This window comes from Maylandia zebra, linkage group LG2 (assembly GCF_041146795.1).
Source record: "Maylandia zebra isolate NMK-2024a linkage group LG2, Mzebra_GT3a, whole genome shotgun sequence".
NCBI lineage: Eukaryota > Metazoa > Chordata > Actinopteri > Cichliformes > Cichlidae > Maylandia > Maylandia zebra.
The window spans coordinates 32,422,947-32,444,466 of record NC_135168.1 but is presented as its reverse complement, the minus strand read 5'-3'; the positions used below and the strand labels follow the sequence as shown (position 1 = coordinate 32,444,466).

Below are 21,520 nucleotides of genomic sequence, written 5' to 3'. Positions count from 1 at the left end.
CTCGCTATCAGAGTTAAATGTCAGTCCTCTTTTTCCTTTTGTACTCATGGACTCTACAAAAATGAGACATTGATCAGACTTAGATAAGTTAGCATAACCCATCCACCCAAAACCAAAAAAAGATTGTTTTTGTGCATGCATGGCTTTCTATATTGTGTGCTTCTAAATTCCTGATTTAGTGTTACATTCATGTGTCTATGTGTGCTAAATGGGTTACCCACTGGTTATGGTGTATCCCACTGCAGTATGACTAACAGCCCCATAGGGACAAATAAAATCAGTGATTTATTTATGGTCAGATTTTCCAGAACTCCTGAAAACCACAAGAAACCCACAGCAGAGGGTGATAAAATAAGAGAGATGACAGCAAAGGCCTCCCTGTAGCGTGACATTCAGCCTGCTTACGTTGTATTTGGGGGGGGGACAGGTGTTAGAGGAGAACCAGGCAGTACACCGAAGCTCTAAACCAATGAACATATGGTATGTTTTTGAGCTTTACTGGGGCTGGAAACCACATTTAAACCACATGAGAATGATCTGTCTGGATATTTTTTCTCCCCTCAATACAGATGTCCTCTATGAAAACTAGGGAGGAGAGAAATAGTAAATGATTATGTTTTATATGTGTTAACATCATTCAGACATCTACCAGTCAGGTATTGTACTAAAGATGTATTAAAGCTTCATGAACAGCCAAGCATCGATAAGTGAGTGGAAGATGCCACTGGTTCAACCTTCACATAGTAATGGTGTAGTACAATGGTCCCTCGTTTACCGCCGGAGTCACGTTCTAAAAATAAATTGCAATAGGTGAAATCTGCAAAGCAGCCAGCTTTATTTTTTACAATTATTATAGGTGTTTTAAGGCTGTAAAACCTCTCAACCTCAGACAGGCATGAACTTCCATGTTTTTCAAGTTCAAAATCATCATTGTCAAGCAGTTCCTTTTCCTGAGGTAAAAAGAGTTTTAACGAACTCTGAAAAGGCAAAAGTGCTCAGAGACACGACCAAGGTAAGGCAGGCTGAAACCCAACCATCAAGACTGGACCAAGAAACATCTGAAAACTGATTTTTCAAAGATTTTATAGACTGATGACATGAGAGTGACTCTTCATGGGCCAGATAGACGGGACTGTGGCTAGACCAGAAACATGCACTGAGCTCCACCTCAAATCAGATGCCAGCAAGGTGGAGGTGGGGTTAGATTTAGAATCTGTTGGGGATTTTTTTTATTACTCTCACTTGTTCTATTCTTCTAGGAAAGCCAAAACCTCACTTTTGCTTTCATAGACATTCAGGTTTGACTTTAGCATTTTGGATTTAGCATTTTACTTGATCAATAGTAAAAATGAATCCTCAAAAATATACTTTGGCTAATAATTGTTCACAAGGTTCAGAGCTACTTAGTAACCAAACCTGTTGTCAATAAATGTTGTTAGCTGACCAGTTTTGACTGGGAAGACATTGTTGCTGTTTTAACCATGTTTGCAGGGATAAAAGTCACATGCTGGGGATTTTTTGCAGAAGATCTATCCCAAATCTTTCCCATAAAATTAGTCCAATAAGGGAACCAAGCTTATCAGGGAAGGTCAGATTTATTAAGTTCACATGCCAGCTTATTGAGGTTTTCAGTTACAGAACTTCTAAATCTGTCATGCACGTTTAAATTATTCTGCAAGCTATTGTTCCAAACTGAGAACTACTGAACAAGAAACATTCAAGCCCTTGAAGTTATCAGCATCCCTGATGCTGTCTTTGTGTATCAGATGTTTCCTGCACAGGGCCTTAGCGGAAAGGAAGTACCCACCTATCCTGACTCTGACACTAGCTATCTCGTACTGTTATGTTGTTGCTAAATAGACCCTTTGCCCCGAAGCCAGCACTGCAAACGTTGCTTATTCAATAATAAATCGGATGCGTGCAGCAGGTTTCCTAGATGTTGATGTCATCTGGAAGTCACTGTTCCTGTTCCCAAGGGTAGAACCAGCCAGGGGCTGGTGGGAATTGTTCACGTACTGAGGGAGGGTTACAACATGTGTGCATAGTGTGGCTTTGGGGTTATCACTGAGCTACTAATTGGAAAGGCTTCAAAAATTAAAAAAAGAAGAAGAAACTTTGTACAGTGTAAGGTACCTTTTCCCATTTCTCACATCATCAATCAAATTTGTACACGTTTCTGAAAATTACAGCAGACGGGTGTGGACAGAGCAGGGAGGGGGGATTTTCATAATAGCCCTGTGATAACCCTCTCGTCAGTGCTAATGCACACATGCCTAGGCCCAGCTATACACTAAACGTAATACAGAGCTGCAAAACAGATTGCTACCAGATGTACTTTTCCTCTGCACCAACTATATGACAATTTCCAACCTTACTCAAATATTTACCGGAAAACTGCAGTTATCATAAAACGTAATTTTCTGGTAAATATTTGGCACAGAGATCTCATCATCCAACACTCTAAGAAATTCATGACAAATCGTTCAGGTTGTATCCCTGGGAAAATCACCTACTGAGTAATGCTGCAATTTTCTCAGTCTTCCGTACATTTGATATCCAGCGGTATTTTCTTTATTCGTAAGAGAGAAAACAAAATCACAGAGCTGGTTTGGATTTCATTAAAGAATAAATTCCAAGCTCAATGAAGAGATTTCTCTCTAATATATTGCCTACTGTTCTTCTCTCTCCTGCCAAGTGGTATCTTGCTACAGAAGCAGCAGCGTGCAGAAGAGAAACTATTAGAGTGTTAATGGTGCTGTCTTTGGCAGGACCATGTGCACCTTCTGCTCAACTCATCCCCTGATCCTGTCAGTCTAAAGCTGTATTTTTAGGATTATTTCAGAGCCAAAGCTCATCTTTAAGTCCAACGGCAAACTGATCAGTCAATCCATCTCACAATTTGTCTTAGGATTTATCACCTTCATCCTTCGCCATCGCTGAATTATACTGCTATAGGCCTTGGCTCTTCCCAAGGTAGAACAGTTTCTGTATTTAAATATCGAGAATCTTTAAACAGCTGGTGCCAATTTCAATGGCAGATTGTTGTTGTTGTTCTTTTTTCTGGGGGGGGGGTTGGGTTTTTGTGTGTGTGTGTGTGTGGGGGGGGGGGGGGGGTTCTCTTCATAGTTTTGCTTGTAATTGAGTACTTTTGCTCAAATATCAACTGGCTACTCCAGAAGCCCTGAAAACAGACCAGACAATGTGTTTCCAGATAGTCCACAAAGCACTAAGCACCTTTTCTCTCATTTTCCCTTCATGCCTTTTAATCCCACTATGCATTTATGTTGTCTTCTGAGGGTAATGTACCATTTGTTGTTGTAGTGTCCACTATTATGTCAAAATGATGGACAAAATAAGGAAAATTATGCAATTCTTGTCATAGGTCTGTTCTACAAGAAATCTGAAAAATGCTTTAGGATTTATGCTGCCACCCTAAAAGGGGACTCATGGATAATTTCCTATATGAATGGATCCTCCCTTTATTTATTTTTTTCAAACCAAAATGTTTAAAAACAGTCAAAACCAGAGTAACTGTAAATCCAACTCATCTCTCAGTTGTACACAGCGTCCATTGTTCCATCTTCAGGATGATTTGTACTTATATTGGAAAACCAGTACTTCCATAAAACAGACAGGTCCTTCTGCACCACAGCACTGTTGAACAAAGGATAACTTGGACTTGATGCAAGGGCAGGAATATGCAATCCTGAGACAGTGGACCAACACGAGTTCTTTGCAGCTTTAGCAACAGTGATGAGTGAAGTCTGGCGAGGAGGCCTAACAATGCTGTTTAATTTCCAGCATCCTAATGTGGCAATCTTCCTGTGGAATCCAAACTCCACCTATTCAACTTCATCACTCATATACAGTTCTAGCTCCATCAAGCCAAAGCAAAAATGGCTATTGTCCCCTGAGATTTAAGTCTGTCTGGTCACTGAAAGATTGAGTTCAGCTGTGCTCTAAATCTTTGTTTCCCCTCACAAATATCCAATCCATCCGGAGCTAGCTCAGCTGAATAGAGTAAACAATGAACCATTATTTTGTCAGCACTATAGTAAAGACACGCAGTACCAACTGTACCCTGTTCACACATTTGGAGAACATGGAGAGTATTATGCATCCAAATATTCACTATTCTTTGAGCACAATGTTCTCCCTCATTTCCTGTCACCACTCCAGTGGCAAACAGCTAAACTCTGCAGAACAGAGATGTTTTGGGGTTTTAGCATCATTTTAGTGAAAGATACCAAGAAAAGAAAATAGATTTTTTGGAATCTCTGGACCTTAGGAGAAGAACCACAGAAATTGGATCTTTCTGTAAAAGTTACCAAAAATCATCAGATTGAGCTACTTTGTCTAGAAACAAAAGGAATGAGACACTTTATCTGATAACTTTCTTCCTTATAACTTACAGCCTTTTTTGTGCCACAGACCCGTTTATGTCCGACATTATTTTCACAGACGCCTTTAAGGTGTCGCGGATAAATACAACAAAATAAAACCAGTACCGGTACCAAAAAAACTGGAGGTTTATTCATAACACACGGGAAAAGACCCAGGGAAACCGACTTAACGATAAACGACGATAAAAAAATAACAATAAAAACTGATAAAACCCCCGAAACCATAAATTTCACACCTGAGCCTCAACTCTCGCGGCCCGGTACCAAACGACTCACCCGGGGGTTGGGCACCGCTGACTTACAGCACATAGTGTAGTCTGACCACTAGTTCAAGGAACTTTCCTCTTAGCCTTTCCTCTTTATTTCAATCTACCTTCAAAAAGGCACCCCCTCCTTAAAAATGATTAGCGTGTAAAACAGAACTTTTAATACTCACCACTGAAAAAATATCTCTCCATTAACACCTGAATGATACAACAGCAAGAGCCAGAGGGATGCATTTTAAGGTTGCTATGTTCCACATCACAGCAGCACACCAATAGAGGACGGCTCGATGTTGTAAAAAGAGCAGTTCTGGCATTTGGCAGTACTTTATGTTCTTATTATCAGTGAAAGCTGACGGTAGCAAGTGAGCTGAAACAGGACAAGCAAAACTGCATGCAATCCCCTGATGATTTTGTCCTGCAGGCTATTCTCACGGTTGCAAAAACTGTATATAAGGTGTAAACGTCACAATAAGATGCAAACAGAATGAGATGTTTGCCTTTTTGGTTAGCGTTGTCACCTCACAGCAGGACTTCTTCTAATCCAAACCTCCTGGTTGACTGGAGCCTTTTTGTGTTGGGTTTGCATGTTCTCCCTGTGGGTTTCCTTTGGGAGATCACGCTGCCCCTCATAATTCAGAGTCATGCATGCTGGGTTAAGTGTTATAAATTGGCCATGTGAATGTTATTTGTCTCCAGCAGTGGATTTGGGATTTTGGGATCCTTGTTCTGTTGGAACATATAATTGTGTCCAACTTTCAACCATCTAGCTGTTGATTTAAGGTGAAGTTGAAGAATGTCTTCATTATTTCATTCACCTTGTTCAATGCAGCATTAGCACTGGCTGCAAGAAAGCTCCAGAGCATGATGGTACCACCAGCATGCTTGATAGTTGGTACAGTTTCTTAGGTTTGAAAACCTTTACTACTGTGAACACAAGTAAAGAAGAGACATGCTATATAAAAACCAGCTCAACCATTCATTGTGACCAGCTAGCTTAATCTTTGTCTTGTCTGACCATAGCTTGTCCATGTGAGCCATTTGAGCTTGAAGGTGTTGATTTTCGAGTGGGTGCTTCTTTCTTAATCAGCCTCTTTGAGTGTTTGGCGATGTTTTACTTCACTGTGGGCAGTGAGACTGGTGTTTCAGGAGTTCATATTTCATGGTGGTTCCTGTGTTGTTTCTGAGCATCCTAACCAATTTCCTGTCATCTGAAGGTGATGGTTCTTCCAGCATTTGTGTGTTGACGTATCAAGTGTTGACGTATCAGAATAACTTGTACTTATATCTATGTACAGTTGTGCTATGTTTCCCTGTTGAGCAGAGGATGGATGGTATTGGTTTGGGAAGTTTCTTTTTGCTGGTGTATGCATGTATATTGCCACTAAAACCTGATTTTACTGTCTTCATATTTTCTGTTTTAAAATCAGATCAAAATAAAATATATTGTAAGTTTTCATAAGCACATATTAAGTTTTAGTTTAGCGAAAAGAAACATTTAGCCTCCATTTGTCTTCACATTTAGAAGAAGATGGTGCATTCACTGTTCGTGCTGCTTGGCCTCTCTAGATTTATGTCAAAAGTCATGTTTCCACGAGCCTACACGAAGAGATTAATTTGAGCTGCTGGTGCTGGCCAGTATTGTTAACCAGTAAATTTTACATATTCTCCCATTATGCAAATTGTCAGGTTAGCTACACCCTAGAAAGACTTCTCTTTCAGATATTCACATCAACAAAAATGTAATCAGTCATCAAGTTCATTCCATTTTTCTGCCAGTGCAGGATTTCATATTGCAGTGCTCATCATTCATTTTATCAGATACAAAGCCAAAATTTGACACAAAGAATCTCCAGAGTCTTCTTGAGTTTTTGATGTTATTTGAGGTGGTGCCAGAAGCCTTGACTAGCAACCTTTCCAATTTGCACCCCACCTTTTCCCAAAGGTAAACTGGGATAACCTCCAGCCCCACCACAGTCAAGATCGGATAAGCGGTAAAGGGAAAAAAAGAGATGGTGCCAGGTTAAAACAGTCCTGTCTGCTGGATAAACTCGTCATGTTTCATCAGGTTAGATCCAGCACCCCTTAAGTTTTTTAACCATATGAACTCGGTGATATCAATTGTTAAAAACTAATGTTGCGTGACCAAGCATTGTTCAAACCCACAGATATTTGTTTTCAGTTAACATAACTCATTACAAAAAGACGTCAAACGTCTCTGAGTTTGCGGGAAGACCTTATTTACAAAGTGATGGAGTAATGGTGCTGTGGCATTATGAAGAAGTGTGGCTTTATTTTCAAAGTTTAAAAAACTCCAGAGTTCAAGAGGTTGAGCAGGCATAAATGAAAGATACAAGAACGATTCTTTTTGTGCTTTTTCTGGAAGCGGAACATGATGTGTTGAAATTGGATTTATCACATTACAGCTGAAGAAAGAAGAATGAACTGTGCACTTGTGTGCCTTCAGGAAAAAAATAGCTCAGATGGGTGAAAAGAAATTAAGCGGCAGAAAAACTTCAGCAATGATGTGAGGGGTTTGTTTGTTTGTTTTTTTAAAGAGTCTTAATAAGTTTGGGGATGAGTTTTGCCCCAGGAGGCTTATTGTGCAGCAAGAAACATCATATCCAACAAATGCTCATCAGGTTCCTCCCACTGGACATCAGCCTGAAGGTGGAGCCATGGAAACTTAACTCACACATGAAGATCAATCATTGTCTTCCTCTATTGTCTTTTTGCAACCTCTGTTCTTTCTTGAGTAGAAAACAAAATAGACTCCAACTTGAAGAGCTGTCGTATTTGCTGCTTTCCAATTTCAGAGTTTGGTGGCTTCCTGTGGTAGAGGAGGAGGAAGAAGGAAGAGCTTTAAAAAGTGCCTGTGTGCATCTGCCAAGGCCAAATTCTCTAGAAGCACAACAACACATCCTCTCTTCGGTTCCTCCGTCTCCTCAAGCACACACAGGTGCAGAGCAATGCTGCATTAAGGAGTGTGTAATGGTGATAATGTCTGTTAATGGTTTAATAATTTGAGGCTGTGGTAATGACAATAATGATGCACCAGGAATAGTCGCGTCCCAAAATAGAGCAGGGGATGGGTGCCATTAAACAGACTCCACAGAAAGGTCCTTTGTTTTGTGTGTGTGTGTGTGTGTGTGTGTGTGTGTGTGTGTGTGTGTGTGTGTGTGTGTGTGTGTGTGTGTGTGTGTGTGTGTGTTGTGAAGGATTCACACATGCAGAGGGTAAGTGTGCAAGCATGCATTTGTTACAAAGAGAAATGATTTTATTGTTATTGTATGTTTTGAATTGTTAAACTCTAAGATTGTTAAAAAATGAAAGCACACAGTGTGTTTGTGTTTGTTTGATAATGCATGTGTTGCACCTTTTGAATACCTAAACAGCACTTAGTCATCAAAGTAACAACAATGCATGCAATAAAAACAAGTGTTAAGTTCACACCTGCAGGTTAGAGTAACAGCAAAAGGCAGATGTGAAACCCTCTGATCCTGCAGCCTGTAAAGATGTTTCCATATTAGAGTCATGCATGCAGTCATATCATAAACATAGGATACATTTTTGTAACAGCATATGTGTCACTGTTGCAACTGCCCACCCTCAATAGCCGAGTTCAGTTACAACGCTAACTTCCTCCATTTGAATAAATCATGTGAATATTTTCATTTTGTGTGTAATCATCTTTCAGTCATGTGGGCAGTAAGATAAATAATACGTTCTTTATTTGACCCATTTTGGGGGAAATGATCATAATACAGCAGTTAAAGTAATGATAAAAGATTTCACGGGGGCAGCTGTGGCGAAAGGTTGGTGGTTAAGTCCCTGGTTCCTCTAGCCTGCATGTGGAAGAAAGGCAAGTTTCCCCTGATACAACCATTGGAGTGTGAGTGTGTGGATGAATGTTATCTTTAAAAAAAAAAAAATCAGTGTGTTTTTGAATGGATGAATGAGGCTTCCCATAGGTGGTCCAGGTGAATCAGTGTTTTAATAACTGAGATATATTTGGTGCAACCCACCTCAGTTTTCCCCTGGAGATGGAGTCGATGATTCTGAAGAGGCTCATCAGTGGAGAACGGCTGAAGGCAAAAAAGATTCCCATAAAACAAGCAAACAGCAAAGGAAAGGTCATATATTACACATTTATTATTTTGCGGGAACAATCCGATAAGCTTTTCATCTGCAGTATTGAAAAGATGTATTTCTAAAGTCTTCCTGCATTCATCCTGACAACACAATGGAAAGGATGGCTGTGTCTGATTGGCTGCTTTCGCAACCTCCCGGCTTGGGTATTTAACCCCCTCGACTTGTCGGGAGGCTGCTCAGAGCGCAGGCGGAGCAGGGAGGGGAGGTTTTACGCACAGCTAAGCACGGTGTGAACTCTGAACGCCAGGAACTCACACAAACAGCTTCGGGCCAATCAGAGGAATATTGATCTAAAACGTTGAGTTTGAGCACATCATAACAGCGCGGTCCGGTAAGTCGAGTGAAGCTGGTATTAATTTAATAATTAACATTTGATTCAATTTAAATATGGAGAGGCAACAACAAATGTATGTTATGTTATACTAGACTCCAATCTATCTATCTATCTATCTATCTATCTATCTATCTATCTATCTATCTATCTATCTATCTATCTATCTATCTATCTATCTATCTATCTATCTATCTATCTATCTATCTGCAGTTTTGTGTATATATTAACTGCTCTTGTGCGTCTGCTACTGCATTCTCCGGGCTTTTTGAAGTTTGCACTTTGCATGCCAAATATGTTTTGTTGCCATGTCATAGAGTTTTATATTTACTGCTTTGAACCCCATTCAGTCCTTTGTGCCGGACTTGATGAATGCTTTAACCTACTTTCAGCCTGCCCTCTGATGCTCCTGCATGATCGTGTAGTTTTCGGACAGCTGCAGAGCTGAAAACGAGCGGCTTGTGCGCCGCATCACCAGCTGATCTCAGGCTGCGACCTTTGTCGCTTCCAGAACCTGCAAGCGCGCAGGCTTTGTCTTTAAAATGTGTGGCATGAATGCATCACAACACCATCAAAAGAGTAAAGCTTTGAAGAGCTTTTCCTTCTTGCTAGAGAGGATTTATCGGATCTTTTCACCCTGGAGATCCTGCAGGGCACTGTCGGAGAAACATTTAACACTTTAATAGGGATTTTTTTTTTTTTTAAAGGAGGCTGTTTAACTATTACCTAAATTCAGGTTCGGTGGATTTGGAAACATTTGGAAGCATTGGTTTTTATCCCCTCACAGCCATGTAAAACGGCACTGTGATGATGTGCACATGATTTTAGACATTGCGCTTCTAAACAGCAGTGACAACGTGACGATGTTCAACAAATATTCCCATAAACTTTACTTATGCGGGATTTGTTTGCTCGGATATACAAGCTCCCAAGCTTTTTGTCTAAAAATACAGTTTTCAGGTTTATGCGCACTGTGTTCTCACTTTTAAAAAAAAATACATAACTTTCAGCGGCTGTATTCTGCCGCAGGGAATCATTTCAGTCATAAAGGCATGCGAAGCTTTATCTGATTGTTGCACTTTTATTGCCAACTAATTATCTAGCCAGCGCTATAAAATTTATGATAAAATGAAGCCACCTCCTTTCCACAGCTTGGGATGAAAACCACATGTTGCTTTCAACAGTCACATTTATTGTGTGCTGCTCGGATAATTCAGAATGTGAAGATCCAAGAAAATTAAGACAGTTTGATGTCATTTCCTCACATCATGGACATCCTGGAAATTTATGCTGAGGATAAATGCTTCCTAAAATCTTCCTGCCATCTCTTACTTTGAGGTCACTCTCATGACTTCTGCCCTCTTCTTCATTGTAGCTCAGATACCCCCCTCCTTCATTCTGGCTCTCCCTTTCCTGTGCATTCCTCCCTATTTTATTGTCCTTCCAAATTGTACGGTAGATCAAGTTGTCAGTTTTCTCCTGTCCTGGCCTCTTGTGTCTTCCTGCATTTCATTGTTTTTAAAAACACAGTTTTCAACACTTCTCTGCGCTCCCACCTTCAGCCCCCACGCACAGGCATACACTATCTGACCACCGCAATATCCCTTCCACTGCTGCTCAGCTGGTTGCCAACATTCCCCCTCCCTCTCTCTCAACCTCTTCAGATGTGGAGCCAGCAGAGCTAAAGGTTGGAGATGGTCTCTAAAGCCAAATCTATTAGATTAAGAGGATCGGGCCAGTTAAAACTCAGGTTTCCAATTAAATCAGACAATTCTGCTCTAACATAGCCTAATGAGCTGCCATGTTACACAACACAAAGGCATCATTCACATGACCGAGACATACGTTTGGACGATGGCCACATTTTTCAAAACTGATTTCTTGTGATATGTGTGTGAGTTGACCCATGTGATTTTCTGTCTTTGTGTGTGAGAACAGAACCAACTAGTGTTTTTCAGTCAAATGCATTTATGAATAGCAGTTGTCTTTGAGCGAGTGTGTGTGTGTGCATGCGCTCAAGCGTATGTTGCTTCTTTTAGTGCAACTGCATTAAATTTTGCAAATGCAAGTGTATTCTGACATGATTATTTAAAAGTAACCCTGTGTGTCCGCAAATTGTTGCCTTTCCAAACCATCATGTCAAAGAGGTTTGCTCATCTGCGCCAAGATGAAGATTGTACCCATGTGTGTGTGAGTGTGTCTGTGTGGTGTGTGAGCGTGTGTGTACGTCTTCACCCCGATAGCATGTCTCTATAGACGCGGTTGTATTCGTCAATCAGCCCATTTATCCCTCCATGCTCCAGGCCATTCTGAGGGTGTGTGTGTGGTGGGGGGGGCATGATTCTTGAGAGGGCTCATAGCCAAGTTAGAGTCCTCTATGAGTGAAAGAAAGAATCAATGTTAGAGCGCACGGGACACACAAACACTGTTTTCATCAATATTTCATCCCTCCTGCTCCCTTTGTTCACCAGCCTTTATTTTACAGCTTCTTTTTCATCGCATAAAAACGCTGCTTTGATGATGTGTTTAATATACGTGCACATGTACTCAGTTAAATATATTGTGACGCCTGTTGATTCAAGAGCAAATTGCTTACTCAGGATTGTGCTTGAAATGTTTGCTTTGTTTTATAATTACTGGATCGAGCGACAATAGGCTGGCTCAATGGTGTGGGGATGATTTTGCTCTTAGTTGATCCATGAACATACTGCAGGGGTCGCTGAGATTGTTAAACGGGTTTCTTTTTTTTAATTTCTTCAAAAAAAGAATTTTCACCATAAACCAAAGCACAGGAGAAATTTAAATTTGCACCTGGTGATGTTGGTCATGCTCAGAGGGGCATTATTATATGTAATAAACTTTTTAATAATCCATTCAGTAGTTATTTTTATAATTATTTGGTACAGAACTGTAAATGTGAACCCCAAGTTGAAAAATCACAGGATCAGCAACAAGTACATATTTTATAGGGTAAACAAAAACACAGACGTGCTTTTGGCGTTCTAGATGAATCAAAAGTCATCCTCTTCAAACCATAAATATCTTTTTATGCGCCCTGAGAATCTAACATTTGTTAGAAATACTTTAGGCCAAAGCGGTGAACTCACCATCGTTGCTGGTTTTCACTTCAGCATGCATTCTGGAAGGCTTGTCTTCATTTCACACATGCAGCAAGTTTTCTGTTTTGATGGTTGAACTATTTTCTCTGCAGGACAACTTGGACTCAGACGTTGCCAGCTGTGGAGCAAGACCCAGTGGGTGGATGCGTGTGTGTGCCTTAAGTGTTTGTTTTCTTACTTCTGTGCACCTTTGGGTGAGGCTTCTGTGAAGATGAGGGCCATCACACTGCTGTGTCTTCTGATGGTTGCGGAGGCTGCAGCCTCCAGGTTCGTCCGTGACTCCCAAAGTGGGCTTGAAGCTTTAGAACCCGGCAACAACAACGCATCAGTTGTTCTTCCACCCTCGCAGCCGGGCCGACCACGGAGCTCGCACCCCCCCATGTGCATAAACCCCACGGAGATCAAGCAAACCTTCAAATATGTGAACACCATCATATCCTGCCTGATCTTTGTCGTGGGAATCATTGGCAACTCAACACTGCTCAGGATCATATATAAGAACAAATGTATGAGGAATGGACCCAATGTACTCATTGGCAGCTTGGCACTGGGAGACCTGTTATATATTGTCATCGCCATCCCCATCAATGTGTACAAGGTAACCAGATTTATACTATGTGTCTTTATGATTCTTCTCATAGTTTAACATCGACTGTACATAAAAGATGGACATAGCTACATTACCCACTGGTTGCTGGATTACCCCTCTGCCAGCTATGAGTCTGTTTGTCTGTTGTTTTTTGTGGCTTCATTTTGGAGTTTGTCACTTTAATGTGATCTCTGTCTCTCAGGTCTCTAATTCAGAAACTGTTTGCTGTGTTAAAATCACACAGTTATATCTTTGAATAAAATTCAATTCACTGTTAATACAAGTGAAAGTTTCGCATGACAAAGTCTTCATTAAATAATTTAGCTGACTTACACAATATGTAGAAACTTAATATTGATTCAGTTTATTACCAAAGCTGAGGATGCATCTTGTATTTTACTTTAGTATTACTTCAAGCTAAAGCAGTTTACATTGCCTAAAATGTAAACCTGATAATTGTAATTTTTTCTGCCGGAGGTTTCTTCCTGTTAAAAGGGAGTTTTTCCTTCCCACTGTCGCCAAAGTGCTTGCTCATAGGGGGTCATATGATTGTTGGGTTTTTCTCTGTATCTATCTCTGTATCAAAAGTTGCCTTGAGGCAACTTTTGTTGTGATTTGGCGCTATATAAATAAAATTGAATTGAATTGAATAAATAAATCAGGTTTATTTATTGCTTTGTAAGATTTGATGTTGGAGACTTGTCTACCTAAAACTTCAAGGGATTGTCAAACCCATAAAAAGGCAGATGTAAAGTGTTATGCTAGGATTTTCATAGAAAGGACTTTATTCACTTGCACTATCCAATGGTCAGAGATTTTAGTGCAGCCAGACAATCCCAGCCTGCAAGAGCTTATTAAACCAAAAAACAATATTTGAAACTTTTTTGTGGGAGTATTAAGATGCATTTCAACTTTTTGATTTAATGAAGAAACATTTAGAGTGCGAAGGCTTTACAACCTCTGATAGATTAGCGAACAGTACAGATTGCTGTGAGCAGCTGAAAAATATAAAGTCCCTTCTGATATTCAGATGTGTGGCCATAATTTGTTGTTACACATGCTGTCCTGACCCTGAGCAGAACTTATTGCCCCTGGGAGATGGACTTGGCAGTCACGAGGAACATGCTGTTGTTGCTTTTGGCATTAGAAGCTGTATTAATGAAAGAAGACACGAGGAAAGAAGGACCCCTAAATGGACCTCAAAGAGGTCTGCCCGCATGTTTACACAGGTGAACTTCTTACATTTACAAAACTCTCTCCTCTCCGTCTCTTTTTCCTGCAGCTGTTAGCCGAGGACTGGCCATTTGGCGTGTACGTCTGTAAGCTGATGCCGTTCATCCAGAAAGCGTCGGTGGGAATCACCGTCCTCAGCTTGTGCGCACTCAGTATTGACCGGTGAGTACACCACTACTCCACACACATACATAGACACTGACAAGTGTTAGTATTAAAAGCAGCTAATGGATGTCTCTGTTTATAGCTACCATGCAGTGACATCATGGAGCAGGGTGAAAGGGATGGGAATCCCACTGTGGAAAGCTGTGGAGGTGACACTGATCTGGCTGCTTGCTGTGGTGCTGGCAGTTCCCGAGGCGCTCGCATTCGACATGTTGGAGATACCATACAGAGGCACCAAGCTGAGGGTTTGCCTGTTGCATCCAGAACAGACCACAAGCTTTATGAAGGTAACCACCAGATTGTCACAGTCAAGTCAAAATTTACAGCATCACAATGTAGAGGTCACCAGTATGAGGTGGAAAAACTGCACAAGTACTTTTTATATAAATGTATTAAGGTCATAAGGTGTTAGTTGTTGCAAAAAGGTGTCCTTTGCTACCTTCGGTTTCCCAATTTTCATCACTGTGCACAGAAATTAACAAGATATTGTTAAACTCTTCTACATTTTGGCCTATACTCTTATTTCTGCAACATGATCACGTTGTCCACCATGTTAATTTGGGCTGTCAGCTTGATAGCATTCTCTAAAAATCACTTAAACACTGGGCTAACAACTGGCAATGATGACATTCTCATTAAAATGCAGGACACTTAACACAATAAATAACATACAAGCTCTTCCTCCCCTCACCCCCAGCCAGTAACTGCAGATGGCTCCCTGAGCCTGGTTCTACTGGAGGTTTCTTCCTGTTAACGGGAGTTTTTTCACCCCACTGTCACCAAGTGCTTTGCTCAGAGGAGGTCATGTGATTGTTGGATAGTTTTCTCTGTATTATTGTAGGATCTTTATCTTACAATATAAGGAGCCTTGAGACAACTATTATTGCGATTTGGTGCTATATAAATAAAACTGAATTAAATTAAAGGTGACTAGTGTTTTGCTATAAACAGAATAAATTTGAGATATGCTAAACTAAGGGTGTCATAACATTATAATTTATACCATGAGTTCGCAAAACAGATGATAAACAGCCTGAGAAATACGAAGTGTAGAAACAACAACATGTCTCAGGCATTTTGCCTTCAGTACAGAAAAACTAAACTGTTGTAAATCGAAGAAATGCATCAGCACAGCTCCATGTGTTGATCACAGAACATCAGTTTGCCCGGGGAAGTCGTGTGTAATATTTGTTGGCAAGAATGTGGTAAGAGTTAGATTCCAGGCTGAACCTAATTTATAGCAGAAAGAGCTTAAAATGATGTAGGTACCTTCTTGAAACGTTGTGGATGTACCTCACAGAACTCCTGTTCGCTTATTAAAGCCTCCCGTGGGCTACATTAACTTGCAGCTGCACATTATTCCCACTTACATCAGTGGTCTACACCAAAAGTGGAAAAAAATCCACTGTCCTGTTTTGTAATTTTTTTAAAGAAAGCGATCGGGATCTGCGCTAAACTAAAATAGCTTCTTCTTTCCACCATGTCCTTTGTCCTTTTGCACCGACGTTCATAAAATCGAGTTTGTTAGTCTTTGAATAATCCTGCCAACAATTACAGACAGGGTGGCAGTTTAAAGAAGAAGAACAACACACAATATCTAAGTTAGGCGATGGGCCACCATGTGCTTCTAGAACAGTTTCAGTGTGCCTCGTCATTGGTGATTCACATTATTATAAACTCATCAAATCACACGACGACCCCTCTGCAGATAGGTGAAACTGCTGCAGCTGATCAGAGAGGAAGTGACCTCTCCCGTCAGGACTAAAATGTTTGATGCTGCTGGGTCAAAGGTTCAGATTTTTCCTTTAATTTGTCTGCCGTCTGAACCTCCGCCTTAGCTGAGAAAATATGAAAACCAGCAAAATGGAAAAACTCCAAACAGCTGGATACTTACATCTTTCTGAGATATATGATCTAAACAACTTCAGTTTGGCAGAGAGGAGTTATGTATCAATTCAAAATGTTTGATAGGGATTATTAAACTTTCCCACAAACACATGGTCAAAGTTATCCAGCATGTTGATTTGGATCTGTTAGGATTGGGCTGAGGGGGAATAAACCCCTTGGATTCTATTCAGCTTGCACCTGATGTTACTTTCGAGTGCAAATGTCAACAGAATGGTTCTCTTCAAAGTAAAGCGCCTGGACAGCAATGATACAATTAGAGTGTTTCTTTAATCAGGTTCCTTTTATCACTCTGCCAGTAAGTTATTAGTGACAGCAAAGAAATGCAATACAACACACTGCAGGCAAAACATGTCAAATTACTTTTTCACAGTTCATTGATAAAGCAGGATCAAAATCACAAAGATATTTTGATTCTTTTAAATCTGAAGGAAGGAACCACACAGTTCAGTGGAAACAAAGCAGGAAGCTGGCTTTTAATGTGTCATCAGGATTTGAATTATCTTATAAACCTACAATGTCAGCTTTGATCAATAGTCAGATTTAAGCTGATTATTGCTATGAATCAAGGTACTGTTTATTAGTCATAAGCCACTCCTCATTTCTTTACAATCTCCAGGAAACCAGAGTTTCTGTTATTTTTTTTAAGTCCTCCAGGCTTTCTGAAGGTCTTTCAAAGTTTTTATTTAGTTTGGACATCGCCTGCATCATCACACATTTTTAGTCCGGTCCTTGTGCCTAAACATTTTTAGAGGATCTTTTTTTCCCTTTGTTTTTTCATTTGTTAAACTGCTTAACATTAATCTATGAGGGATGAGTAAATGTTGTCTACACATAACAGTCAACTTGGCAAAAAAACAGTTTAAATTGTATCGTTAGGCACTTTTTTAAATGCAGCCTGTCATAAAAACCACATTATTTGTTCTCATTTCTTGAGCTGAATTAAAAAAGAAAAAAACAGAAAAACACATCAAAGTTTTTGAAGCCAAATAATGTTTGCATTAAAATAATATTCTGCACCATCAAGGTGTTTCCCAAAAACATGTTTTGGTGCAAAAGAAGTGGCTGGCCTAAAAAAAAGATGTATCCAATTATCTATGTCAGAGGAATCGTATCTGAAAATTATGTCCTTAAGAAATAAGAAAGTCATCATCAGCATGTATGTAAAAGTTCAATGTCTGCAGCATCTGTAAAACACCGTGGAGGCTCTGTCATGTTTTGGCTTTCAAGGTTGTTGCAATTTTACAAACTCGTATTTTTCCTTGTATGCTGTATTTCCATGTATGTTTTCACCTATTTCCACTTTTCCTAGGAAAATTTTTTTTTAAAAACAGAGGGGTGGCTCAAGACTTTTGCACAGTACTGTAAAATATAATACACACAATTTTATGTTGGTTTAACAAAGTAAATATTCAAGCTGAAATATCAGCAACAATATCAACATTATCCATATAAGCAAAGATTAGCAAAGACGCAGCTAATCCACCAAAGACGTACAACAGGCCAGGAAAACAGTGATTATGTTGATGACGCAGAGTTCTGGGAAACTTGTGGATCAAATGAGATACAAATGGATTTATGTACTTAGACCAAAGTTGCACTGTACCTGCCTCTTACAGGTTTAACATGACATTATCTTGAAAAATAGATATGTATTTTTTCCAGTACCCTTGTTTTGTTTTTTTCCCAGTTCTACAAGGAAGCGAAGGACTGGTGGCTGTTTGGCTTCTATTTCTGTTTCCCTCTGGTCTGCACGGGAATCTTCTACACTCTCATGTCCTGTGAGATGCTCAGCCGCAAAAAAGGCATGCGCATCGCACTCAATGACCACATGAAGCAGGTAGAGATGCAGATGACAGCCATGCTGGGAACCATTACACTGATTAGCTTATGCAATGGCGATGTCTGCTATAATTTACAAGAATCACTTCTTCTCAGAGAGTACTGGTCACTCAAACTAATGACTAAATTCACTGGCACAGTGGATCTTTATATTAGTTTGTGAAATACAGCTAACCAATGACAGCAAAAATTTTCTTTCTGTACACCACACATTACAGTAACCTGTGAATTGTGATTAGATCAAGAGCTGGGTATGGTCACCTTACTGTTCCTCTGATTTCTTTGTGTGTGTGTGCTGCAGAGGAGGGAAGTAGCAAAGACAGTGTTCTGCTTGGTGTTGATTTTTGCTTTCTGCTGGCTGCCCCTTCATCTCAGCCGTATTCTGAAGAAAACAATCTATGAGGAGGATGACCCCGACCGCTGTGAGCTGCTCAGGTAGGCACGTAGATAGCCAGTGCGATTGTTCTCCATTCTGAACCTTCCTGTAGTCTTGCATGTAAACCTTGGCTTTTTTATCTGTCAGTTTCCTGTTAGTGATGGATTACATTGGAATCAACATGGCCTCCATAAACTCCTGCATTAACCCGATTGCCCTCTACTTTGTCAGCCAAAAGTTTAAAAACTGTTTCCAGGTATGCAATAAAATTACAAATGTGGTTTTACAAGAAAACCTATTTGTCAAAAGTCTAAACCTTTTTTTTTTTTTTGCTGTTTCGTAGTCTTGCCTGTGTTGCTGGTGTTACAGAACATCTCATCTGGATGACCAAGGACGCTGGAAGGGCTCATGCCACGGTAACGGACTAGACCGCTCCAGCTCCCGTTCCAGTCAGAAATACACAAGCTCTTCATAAATGGAAAACACACTAATTGCACACCTCCTCCTGTACACACCAGTGCTCCCATCAGGGACAAACAGCAGTCTCAGTACCAACAAACTGGCCTTCAGATCAGAGTCAGAAGGGGAACCTGGAGTCACTTCTACAGGACTCGCCGCAGACTGAAAGACTCAAAGATCAACCCCAAAATGCTGATGAAATAATGGAAGTGTGCCTCCTCAGGCTGTAATAGTAAATGCAAAAGCTTTGATGAAACCGATGCTACATAAACACGTTCATATTCCTACGCTGAGGCCTCTCTAGAGGACAACTCGGTGACACTAAAAATGCATTTATACAGAATGTTTATTCAAACCACTATGTAAATGTATGTACAGTATTATTTACATATAGAGTGCAAACTTACCATCATATTTATCCTTAGTACTTTGTGTAGCTATGAATAAGCACTGAAAAACACTACCTGTTGAAGCTTTATTACCTCACGGGGAAAGCTAGAGGGAAACTGTGACCCTTAGTAATTTTACAATGTAGCTTCTATTTTTCTAAGAAAACAACACAAAGCACACGGAGAGCTTGTGTTACCTAAAGACGTGAGGTGTCCACGTGTTATTATTGCCAAATATTTCACCTCTATCGGAGAGCAGTAATGTTTCTGTGGCTGGAAATTAGTCTGAAAATGCTTTGTGAGAGCTGTTTAAGTAATACATTTCTGAGCCATGTAAAAGCTTTTGGGAAGGAAAAAGAAATTTGCTGGTTAAGCTGTATGTAAGTGAATGATTTAAAAACTCACATAACAAGGGAAGGTTAAAAAGTTCCACAACACAGCCCATAAAAAGCTGAGGTCAGACATGACTTAAATGAGGCATCATGGACCTGTAACTTGTGCAGAGAGCAACCATCGACTTTTGTTTCAAACAGACTCAGCTTTTATGTTGAGGATCGTTACTAGGAATGACAGCTGGGTGCTCAGACCCAGAGACCAAACGGGAAATTGCAGTGGAAGAGCTTGCAGCTTTGAACGAGGAGTGTGACCAGGAGCACACATATTCTTCTTATTATCATTATTATCTATTTTTTTAAACAGTAAATTAGTCTCCCAGGGTCAGACAGTCGAAGCAGGGCTGGGCTGTAATGTCCTGAGTAGGGTTTTCGCGATACTAGAATTCCGACACTCAGGAAAATACTCAATACCTGATGCTATTTCTAACACCGCAGATGAAAAAATGACAAAATAGGCATACTTCTTTTAAAATATTAGAACAATGCTGGTTCATGCAAAGGATTGAACCACAGCCCTGTTCATTTTCTGTGCTTCTGTCGACTTAGTCCCACGTTTTTGTTGCTGAACAGAGTTGAAGAGTAGGCTGCCAGTGAGAAATGAAACTGTTTTTTTACAAAAGCAACTGTGCCTTCGTGTTAAATTAACAGTCCAATAACTTTACAGACAGGCAGGACTGATAAAATCTGCTGCCTAGCTCCAAAATTACCGTTAATATTTCATTATTAGCCATAGCTGCTAGCTTAATGATAACAGACAACTAACGTGGGTTAGCTGCTAACAGTTAAATGGCTAATGCTAACATTTATGCCAGTCAGATTAATGTTTGTGTTAACTAAGTAATACTAAATGTGTTTGAAACAGGAGTTTTACTGACCTCTCAAACTTCCTCAGAAAGACAGGATATAAATTAAGATGCTTTGCAGAGTCTGTTGATGCGTTCAGCTGCTAGTGGGGGGAGGGGCCGTGCTGCATGAACTTGTCTGTCTAGACTTCTGTGGTGAGTCTTTGTAGAGCCTGCAAAGTCACCTGTGTAACTGACCAATGTCATTGCCAGCATTTGTGTATGTGCAAGTGCATTACATGTTAATTACCCCGTGGCTGTGTCTCTGTTTGTATGCCAGCCAACAGAAACAAACAAAACGCTTTTTGAAGAAAAATCTAATCTAATCTAACGTCATCTCACAATGAGAAGGATAAAGGTCGCTGAAAGTAAAGTGAATACAAGCACTTAATAATCACATATAAATCTAATATAAAAACTCCCCATCAGAAGGAACACATTTATTCTGTATTCACAACATTGTCACTTGGGGAGAAAAAATTGCATGTTACAGTTCATTTTAAGAAAATGGGACAGTGCCAATATTAATAACACTCAGTCCAGTGATAAAGAAAAGCCTAGGATGAACCCATTTTATGTAGCGTAATTTCAGTACAGTGTTTCTAAGATGTGGTTAGAAACGCTTTCACTGTTCTCAGTAATCGTGAAATGTGCGTATTCTGAGAATCCAGACAACGTGTTTGCCGTCATTTGGAAGACTGAAATAGAGCACACTGAAATATGTTTATCATTTTAACGCCTGGACACAACATCAATCAAGTCAGCTGATCATGCAGTATGTGACTCATTAAAATCTATTTCTTGCCATTTTGAGCCTGCTTTCAGCTGCATCTAAGTGATTGTACAACTTTGTAAGTTTCCTTTGTAAGTGGGACCAACAAGCTGAGACACGTCGGTAATTTGACCTGGACGATCAAGTTAAATGTTTATATCCCCTTATGTCTGAAATCACATTTATATTAGTATGCAGTAATAAATATCATTTTATAGCACTTGTGTTGTTTGAGGGTTTTTGTTTGAGTCATTACAGGTCAGTAGAGATGCCATCAAAAATTGA

General features: G+C 40.0%; 1 protein-coding gene and 1 long non-coding RNA gene across 2 annotated transcripts; one reads left to right on the top strand and one right to left on the bottom strand.

The window, feature by feature from the left end:
- Positions 1–6,955: 6,955 nt before the first annotated feature.
- On the bottom strand, positions 6,956–11,493 carry LOC143421520 (uncharacterized). The gene is made up of 4 exons (XR_013101197.1): positions 11,385–11,493; positions 8,692–8,751; positions 8,120–8,173; positions 6,956–7,496 (listed from the first exon to the last, which is right to left on the bottom strand). It is a non-coding gene; the product is annotated as an uncharacterized LOC143421520 (long non-coding RNA).
- LOC101481778 (endothelin receptor type B) lies at positions 9,003–21,455 on the top strand. Its single transcript, XM_076891099.1, has 9 exons — positions 9,003–9,149; positions 12,361–12,866; positions 14,140–14,252; positions 14,338–14,542; positions 17,851–18,000; positions 18,304–18,437; positions 18,526–18,634; positions 18,722–18,794; positions 18,897–21,455. The coding sequence occupies exons 2-9, from the start codon at positions 12,480–12,482 to the stop codon at positions 19,001–19,003; spliced, it is 1,278 nt and encodes a 425-aa protein (XP_076747214.1). The 5' UTR covers positions 9,003–9,149; positions 12,361–12,479; the 3' UTR covers positions 19,004–21,455.
- The last annotated feature ends 65 nt before the right edge of the window (positions 21,456–21,520 follow it).